The 9,268-nt window shown below is 43.4% G+C and overlaps 1 protein-coding gene across 1 annotated transcript in view; it reads left to right on the forward strand.

Moving 5' to 3' along the window:
- The window catches only part of ANKRD55 (ankyrin repeat domain 55), a 68,298-nt gene that overhangs the window by 38,093 nt on the left and 20,937 nt on the right, over window positions 1-9,268 (forward strand). Inside the window, exon 6 of the mRNA XM_006148983.2 lies at window positions 7,946-8,130. Coding sequence (XP_006149045.1) covers window positions 7,946-8,130 — 185 coding nt within the window. The remainder of the gene's footprint in view (window positions 1-7,945; window positions 8,131-9,268) is intronic.

Raw genomic sequence — 9,268 nt, forward strand, 5'->3', positions numbered from 1 at the left:
TCCTCTTTCCTTTCCCTCCATCTCCCCCATGCTCTCGTGATTTTGGGCATACACACACACACACACACACACACACACACACACAGTGTGAGGTTTTAAGTCACCAGGTCCAGGACTCAAACCATGGTCAACTACATGGAAGACCAACAATATAACCATTACACCACCTCCTGGGCCCAAAGGATCCATGTTTTAACACCACAGTTAAATTAAGTCTCCACCTTCTTCTTTTTTTTTTAATTTATTTAATTTTACTTATTCATTCATTCATTTTAATTTGACCAGAGAGAGACAGAGAGAGAGAGAAAGTGAGAAAGCAAGCCACCAGGTCCAGGATTTGAACCATGGTCGGCCATGTGGGAGTGTCCAGCACCCCAGCCACCATGCCACCTGCTGGTCCCCAAGTCTCCACCTTCTTAAGAACAAAACCTCAATACATGAATTTGGAGGAGATACATTCAAACCTTAGCACCAGCTTATCAGAAATCTATACAAGTCTCTCTCTGTCTTCTCTCCCTTTGCTTCTTAGCCCTGCAGTTTAGTCCTTAGCCTTTTTTTCACTCTCTCTTCTTCAGAGTTCGTTGGTTCCTATGGCTTCAACTACCATCCAATTCAGAAGTTTCTCAGAGCTCTGACCTCTCTCTTAAATGCTAGATCCATATTTCCAGTTCTACTGTGTATCTCCCTACAATTGCCCACAGACACTTCAAACTGAACATGCCCCAACTGAATCCTGGTTTCTCCTCTCCTTCTCCCAGGACTCCCAGTCAAAGACCTCCACATGATCTGTGAGAACTCCTTCTTTATTACCTATCACATCCAGTTGGTTACCAACTACTTCCTTAGGTCTTTCATCCCTGTCCTCTATACCCTTTCTACCCCAGCTATCAAGGTCAGGGACCCAGAGGAAAGAGACGGCACACTCAGAAGGAGTAATTGAGGAGAGATTCATAAAAAGGCTATTTACACATAACCAACCCCTGCAGGAGTACAATGCCTTAAGACCAAGGTGTTTTTTGTAATAGGAATTGTAGGCATCATGGCAGATCAGTGAGAGGGGAAAATATCTGCTGCCCCTGAAATTTTACCACTCGCTTCCTTTCCCATTTCTGTAAAATGTTTTTGTTTGGGATCTTCCTCAGCAGTACTTTTCTTTTGACACACTTTTCAAGAGAAAAAAAAAAAAACAAAGGAAAAAACTATACTAATATAAAATGATTACTTCACATTGTTTATTCAGTATGTGGTTAAGTGGTTATGTGGTTAAGGAAATCTCACACACACAAACACACACACACACACACATCCCTTTAGAGCTCTTAAATATAGCCTTCAAGCCCCTAATGTCTGAGTTTGATCCAGCATTGACTCCTCCTCTTTCCTGTAGACAACACGTGTGAGTGCACATACACACACGGAGAGATGATCCATGGTCAACCGTTTGAACTTTGTCAAAATCCTGTAAATAGAGTTTAACTCTAAATATATTCAGAATGCCAAAGGATAATTATGAATGTTGTACATTTATGTCGTCCATGATCCAGTTCATAAAGCGAAAGAACTTTAGAGCTGGAGGGCACCACATAGGTTAGTGAGTCCAACCCCTCGGTTCTTGGGTGGGGAAATAGTGCACAAGGAGATTTTCATTACCCAAGTTCACCCTGCACCCACACAGGAACTCAGTCCCTGTGACTCTCAGTACTCAAAGCCACATATACTCAGAGTAAACAAAGACAGAGTCAAGTTTTTAAAATCAACCCCCATTACCCTGGAGGCAAAGACTGATCTGTTGGAAGCTGGCGCCTTGAAAGGTAACCTAGGTTACAGTGACTTTCATATGTCTGCTCACCAATGCTCAGTTGTAGAGAGGAAGGAACTTAGGGAAAAATGAGAGAAAACAGGAATTCATCTAGGAGTAAATGCAAGTGAAGAAGAAACACGATAGTGACATGAGGGGATAAAGAGAAGCAATAGATGCCAAAAAAGAAGGGTACATTTCCATTCTATTTGGCTTTGTCATAGTTAGTAAAGCTTATTTTACTCATTGATTGATTCTTTAGCAGACATTTTTAGAAGTTACTCTTTCCTAGGCCCCAATCTCAGCAGAAAAGAGTCTCAGTCATAGGTGTGGAAGGGTAACACAGAGATAGCCTTGAAACTTATCTTGTCAGAAGCTAGCCAGACTTGGGGAACCAGCAATTAGCATAATGGCTATGTCGCTGGACTCCCACGTAGTCAACCACGGTTCGTGTGCCGGACCCGGTGACTTAAAACTCACGCCGGGCGCATTTGCGTGCGTGCCCAAGATCCCGAGAGGAGAATGGAGGAGAAGGGATTGCGACGTGACCATCCCCCCGAGGAGTGATTTCTTGCTTTCTGTCTCTATGTCTCTCTCTGTCTGTCTGGCGAGCACAGGCGCCCTATAGCGAAAATCTCTCCAAAAAAATAAAAAACAGAAGCTAGCCAGACTCTTTCTAAACAGTAACAAAGCAGGAAAGGAAACCGTTTCTATATTAAGTACTAGTACATCTAGAAACGGATTGTTCAGTAGTTGAGAGTCACTATGCCTCATCCCATCGCATCATTTCTATTTTCCACTTTCTCTCCAAGGGAGCCAACCCCAGACTTTTGGGTTCGGCAGCCTTTGGAATCCACACTAAGCAAAGAGCACAGGTTCACATGAGCTAACCATGAAGATGATCCAGACTCTAAGGCAGGAATATTGGGCACATTACTCCCTGTATTTATCCCCAAACCCTTAATTCTCAAATGTTCACATGGCATAGACTTGTAGAGGTTCCTGCCAGTGCCATTCTAGTTTAACACATCTGGCTCCAGCTGTACTAATGGACTAGTCATCTTCTTATATTATAAAACCACCTGTTCCTTTAAAGACAGATGCATGACTAACGCTTGGAGGCTAAAAACTTGTTCTCTGCTTTATCCAGTCACTATCACAAGACAAACAATGCAAACATATCCCAACATTGATCAAAAGGAAGGATATTGCAGTTCCCTCCAAGACGAAGCCACCATGAAACGAAGTTTTAGCAAATAGCCAACTAGTCCTAAACCTCCCACTAGACTCCTTCAAAGGTCACCTAGAATAGGGACCAGCAGTTGGCGTAATGGCTATGTCGCTGGACTCCCACGTGGTCGACCGTGGTTCGCGTCCCGGACCCGGTGGCTTAAAACTCATGCCAGGCACGTGTGCGTGTGTGCCCAAGATCCCGAGAGGAAAACAGAGGAGAAGGGATTGTGGCGTGGCCATCCCCCCTTGGGGGTGATTTCTCACTTTCTGTCTCTCTGTCTCTCTCTGTCTGGCGAGCACACGCACCCTATAGCAAAAACCTCTCAAGAAATAAAGGTCACCTAGAATAAAGAGGATGCACCATCAGGTTAATGAAATATTGGCTTTTTAAAAATCAATCTGCCTGTAGCAAAATTATTACACATGAATTCAACATTCTTCGGGAAAGGCTTCTTGTAAGTCAGGCTTTCCCATTTCCACTCCTTCCTGAGTGGTAAAGAGAAAATTACTAGGACTCAGAGGACTCCCAACAGTCCAACAGTTTTCAGGACTTACGAAGGCAACATTATGGATTACCCATGAACAAAAACAAAGCAAATAAATACAATAAAAAACAAATCCACAACTGAGATCTGGCTGTCTAATGTAAAATTCTAGAGGTCCATAAGAATAGGACATGGGAGCCAGGCAGTGGCACAGCAGTGAAACATAACATTCTTTGAGTCTGACCCACATGGAAAGGTTCTGGGTTCAAATCCAAGTATGTTGGAGATTTACATGTCCATGAACCAGGGCTGGCTGAGCTAGAGTGCATCATGGCTTCAAGACTCTCTTGGGGGGACTGCTGTCTCTCTGTCCTTATCACTTTCTCTCATTTGTGGAAGAAATAAATAAACTTTAAAAAGATAGGATATGTACAGTACGGTTACTTCCCCTAGTTAATGACATTCTCGCAGAAATGTACATCATTCTCCATGTTTTGTAAGAGCCCATCTGAGAGGTGCCCTCGTTTCTTATCCACTCTTGCTTTTTGCTCTCTGTGACTCTCTTTGGTCTCCCAGTTCTGAGCCTACCCTTGGCTGACACCTAGTTCAGATTGCTTACAAGGGAGTCCCCTCACGGGGAAGACCATGATCTAGGCCTGGCTTACAAACCAGTGGGGGCTCCTCCTCCTCCACCCTGGCACACTTCCGAGGAGAAGCTTTCAAAGTACGTGATGTTTAACTTTAAAGAAGGCCTCAGTTGGCAAGACCCGATTCAGTGCTATTGATGTTGCAGGTGTAAACAACGGTTTTTACTTTATTTCCCTAGTATGAACATACAGGATCAAATAAATTAACCATTCCTTTTATCAGAGACAGAATAATGTAGCAGGAAAGCACAAAAACACTGCAGACAGATTGTCAGTCCTGGGTTATCGGTCAGTCCTGGGTCTACCAATTTTTAGCTGTGACCTTGGGCAAATTACTTAATTTTTCTGTCCCTTCATTTTCTGGTCTATTGGTTCGTCAGAAAAGTCATCACACAGTTTTGCGTAGAAAACTAAGTCATGATTTTCCCAATGACCCAATATAGGGCTAATAATAGCACTTACATCATAGGATAACTGTCAGAATTAAGTGAGTTAGTACATGGAAAGGTCCCATGCACAAAGTATTCACTTAGTAAATGCAGTTTTCACCATAATTTCTGAGGGAATCTTCTTATACAGAAAAGATAAATAAAAATGGAAACATTGTAAGTGAGATAAAGGTTTATAGGCAAAGGAATTGTCTGGAAAGTTCAAGACAAAAGGTATTGTAGAGGAAAAGAGTAAAAGGGTAGGAGTCTGTCTTTGCTTATCCAAAGAAACTGTCTACAGTATTCTAGCTACCAAGAAATCTGCTGCCCAGGACTGTCTGGCCAGGATCCCAGAAGAGACAGACTCAGGGTCAGGGGCAGCAGATTCTATTTTCAGGTTACCATTTCCGAAAGGATTCCTCCCTAAGGCTAGGCAGAGAGGGAGGAAGAGAGAGTATGAGGCGTGTGCTTTGTTTTTTTCATCTGTACTTAATGCTCTGTCTTTCACAAAGAGGGAAAACTGTGACAGGGTGCTTCTAGTTTCTGAATCACCTTGGCAACCTAAATTCCTTTATTCTTTCAAGAAATTGTAAACAAAATTAATTCATTGAGTTGACTCTCCTATTTTGGTCATTTTAACTTACAAAAGGTGGATGAGCTCACCAGACAGAGGAGAGAGAGAAAGCACCCTCCAATGGGGCATGGTCATGCCACAGTCCTGTCTCCATTTCTCCACCCTGTTGGGATTTGGAGCATGCATGTATACAATATGCCCAGCATGTTTTCAAGCCTCTGGGCTGGGACCGAAGCCATGCTGTCAGCCTGTAGGATTCATTTCCCTTAACTACTAGAGCCACAGGGCTGACCTAAGCACTCTTTTTTTTTTTTTTTCAAATTTTTATTCTATTTTACTCATGAGTGAGAGTGCATCCATGCATGAGAGAAAGAAAGAAACACCATGACTGGTTTGCCACACACCAACCCCCTTCTCTTAGCCCTCAGGCTCATCAGGATCTCGGGAGTATATGTGCCCAGCACACTTCAGGCCCACTCAGACTCCAAACCAGCACTCAGTAACGCGGCTCCCAGCTCTGCAGATAAGTACCCTCTTTCCTGCACCACCAAGGCTGGGTGAAGCTAACACTCTTTTTGCTTCTGTTTTCCTTCTCAAACGACCTATGCTTTTAAAGAAATGTATGTCTCAACCATTTAAAATGTATTTCAGGACCAACCCCCATAACACAGTGATTAAGCACTATGCCTGAAAAGCCAGATCCGATATGGCCAACTCTGGTTCAAATTCCAGCCCTGGTGACTTGAAACACACCCCGAGTACATGTGCATGTGCACCCCTGATCCCAGTGGAATGGAAAAAGGGAGGAAAGAGGTTGCAGCATGACCATACTCCTTTGAGGGAGCACTTTCTCTCTTGTTCTCTTTCTCTCTCTCTCTTTTTCTCTCTGTCAAGTGCACGCTCCTTCTAACAAAACAAAAACTTTTTTTTTCTTTTTTTTGGAGAGGTTTTTGCTATAGGGCGCGTGCACTCACCAGACAGACAGAGAGAGACAGAGAGACAGAAAGCGAGAAATCACCCCCCAGGGGGGATGGCCATGCCACAATCCCTTCTCCTCCATTCTCCTCTAGGGATCTTGGGCACGCACGCACACGCACCCGGCGTGAGTTTAAACTGCCAGGTCCGGGACTTGAACCACAGTCGACTACATGGGAGTCCAGCGACATAGCCATTACGCTAACTGCTGGTCCCAAAAACAAAAACTTTTTAGAAGTGTATTTCAGACCCCTTTGAAACATGTGTAAGTAACATTAGAAAAGTTGATGGAGTGGGCATGAAAGCTTCAGTGTGTTTGGTGTAGCAGACATGTTTACTTGTTTTAATTTGCTATAGGGTGCACATGCTTGAGGGAGAGAAACAGAAAGGAAAAGTGAGAAAGCACTCCCCAGGGGGCTTGGCCACGTCAAAGTCACTCTCCTCCAACTCCTCTCAGGATTTTGGGCAGGCACACTCACACGCTCAGCGTGCTTTTGTGGCCACCGGGTCTGGATTTGAATCACACAGTCAGACATGTGGGTTCAACTGCCTTAACCACCATGCCACCAGCTGGCCTGTGTGTGTAGCAGTCTCCTGATGACAGGCATGCCACAGAGCTTAAAACACTTGGTCAAAGTTATTTAAAAGTCGTTGTTAGACAAAGGAAATGATGGAAGGAGGAAGAGCCTATAAAAAGAAAAGAGGCAAGAACCACCTAAGGTCATGTGATGAGGCCAGAGAGGGCCCAGTGCTGAAGGGAATCTTATGCTCAGGCTATAAGGATCTATAGTCACCATTTGTAATCCTCATCTTATCTTTGAATTTGCCTTGTAAATAAAGTCTGATGTTTACCAGCCTCCCTGGGACAGGTGCTCCTTGGCCCCTGGGCAGCACTGTTGCTGCCCTGTGCCCCTGGCAGTTTTGGGCACAGAGGGGAGAGTCCAACTGCTGTAGGTGCTGAGTGACAAGGTGGGGCCCCAGGCACTTTGGAAAGTCTGCTGTCACAACGAGAATTTCAGTTCAAAGGAGAATGCATTATATAGCAAATAGTAATAAAAATCACCATGACAGGCCTGCAGGTGGCATAGTGGTTTAAGGTGCTGGATTCCCATAGGGTCCATGCAGTTCAAGTCCCAGACCCAATGTCTTGATATTCACACCAGGCATGTGCGTGTGTGAGTGTGTGTGTGCCCAAAATTCCAGGAGAAGGGATTGTGGCCATCTCCCCTGCGGCAGTGATATATCACCTTCCCTCTCACTGTTTCTCTGTCTCTCCGGCAAGCACACACACCCTATAGCAAAACCTTAAAATAAATAAATAAATAAGGCACCATGATCGGTCAAGAGACACACCATGGAAGAAAGAAATAGCTTTTCTCCTGCATCATGTTGCTGCCAGTCCATGCTCAAGGTAATCATGTCTTTAACATTAAAGTAAACTCCACCTGTTTCTCAGTGGTCTACAGTCCCAGCCACGAGAACCGAGAAGAACAGACCTAGTGAGTAAGTTGTTGTCTAGGTGACCCATCCATCATACCAGCTCTGATGTCAGACAATTACACCTGTATTTAATTCAAGCCCATCTTTAGTTCACTAATTATGGAAGGCTATTTAACTTTTATGGAAGACAAAAATCCCTGCAGAAAATTAAGGCAAGTGAAAATTTGTTGGAGAGTTGCACAACGTGTGTTTTCTTTTCCTTTTTTAAAACTGCTTTTTGCATTTTTTTTTTTTATCTTAACACACATAGATAGGGAAGACCCCTGGGTTGTACATAATGAGCTTCCTTTGACTCTGTTTTTCAGAGTGGAAATCGAATCCTGTGTTCCATCATTCTGAGCCATCAGCAGGGCCCATCTATAATCAACTACGACGATGAGAGTGGGAAGACCTGTGTACACATTGCAGCTGCAGCAGGCTTCAGCGACATTATAAATGAACTGGCAAGAGTCCCCGAGTGTAACCTGCAGGCTCTAGATGTGGATGACAGGTATCTGTAGCAACTCAGAAAGTGCTGGGAATGACTAGTCATCTTCCCCGAATGTTAACCTTAAAGAAGATGTTTAGGGAGTTATCCCATATGACTATTTCCTTATTGCCGGTAATACACGAGACTGTGACAATAAAAATGGCTCTATTTTAGTGACAGGAGGAAAAATCATTGTTATGCAGAGAAACACTGTGACTGTACCGTACTGTCAGATTTTCCACTTTTTGCTAAATGTTCTCAGTGTTCTCAGAAAGCTTTCAGTATATGGCTTCCTGTAGGTTTTATTTTTTTCTTCATTCCTGGATCATGTCATAAAGTCAACAAGTTCTTATTATCCAGAGAAGGGCATAATAGAGGCCGTGTGTTCAGAACTATTGGACTCATAGAAGTAGATGGGACCTTATCAGACTTTTATCAATCATTGAAGATGAATTGGCTGTCAAAGGAAGCTAGGTTTAGAAACAGGAAAAGATTTATCTCAGAGCTAATTAGTTACAAAATGAAGGTGTATATCCCTGCATTCCAAACTTGTAGCTTTGCACCTACAATGCTCTGCTTGCCTGACTTTTGTTTTGGTTAAACATTGAAACATGGTAAATATAAGAAAAACATAACAAACAAAAATTATGAAAATAAGTATAAAGCTTGCATGTTATAGGGTTTTTTTTCCACTCTCTTCTATTAAAATACAAAACCAGACACCTACTTAGAACTTGATATGCCCCCCCCAAAAACCACCTCATATTCCCTGATAACTGAAAGTCTTTCAACACAGTAGGAAACTTAATTTCCATCTTTTCAGCCCCACCCCTTCTCTTATTGTGCCATGGTTCTGGGATTTTTTGTAACAGGATGTGTAGAAACAGAGTTTGAGGAGGGCTTCTTCATCTTCTGTCCTTGTCCTTTCAGATCTGATGACATTCGGCTGTTTCCATGCTGTGCTTGACGGCACCATAATCTTGGGCTGTCTCAGGCCCTACTTCTAGGACACCCCATACAAATGTTCCCTGCCTTCTGCCTCCCAGTATGCCAAGGAGAGAAGGTCCTAGTCCCCTCTTGAATCTAGCAGTTCTTTATGCTTTTATGACTCTTAATGTCACACTCACCTTCAAAACTGAGAGAACATCTTTCTAGTGTT

The sequence above is a fragment of the Tupaia chinensis genome, unplaced genomic scaffold (genome assembly GCF_000334495.1).
Source record: "Tupaia chinensis unplaced genomic scaffold, TupChi_1.0 Scaffold000251_1, whole genome shotgun sequence".
Lineage (NCBI taxonomy): Eukaryota > Metazoa > Chordata > Mammalia > Scandentia > Tupaiidae > Tupaia > Tupaia belangeri.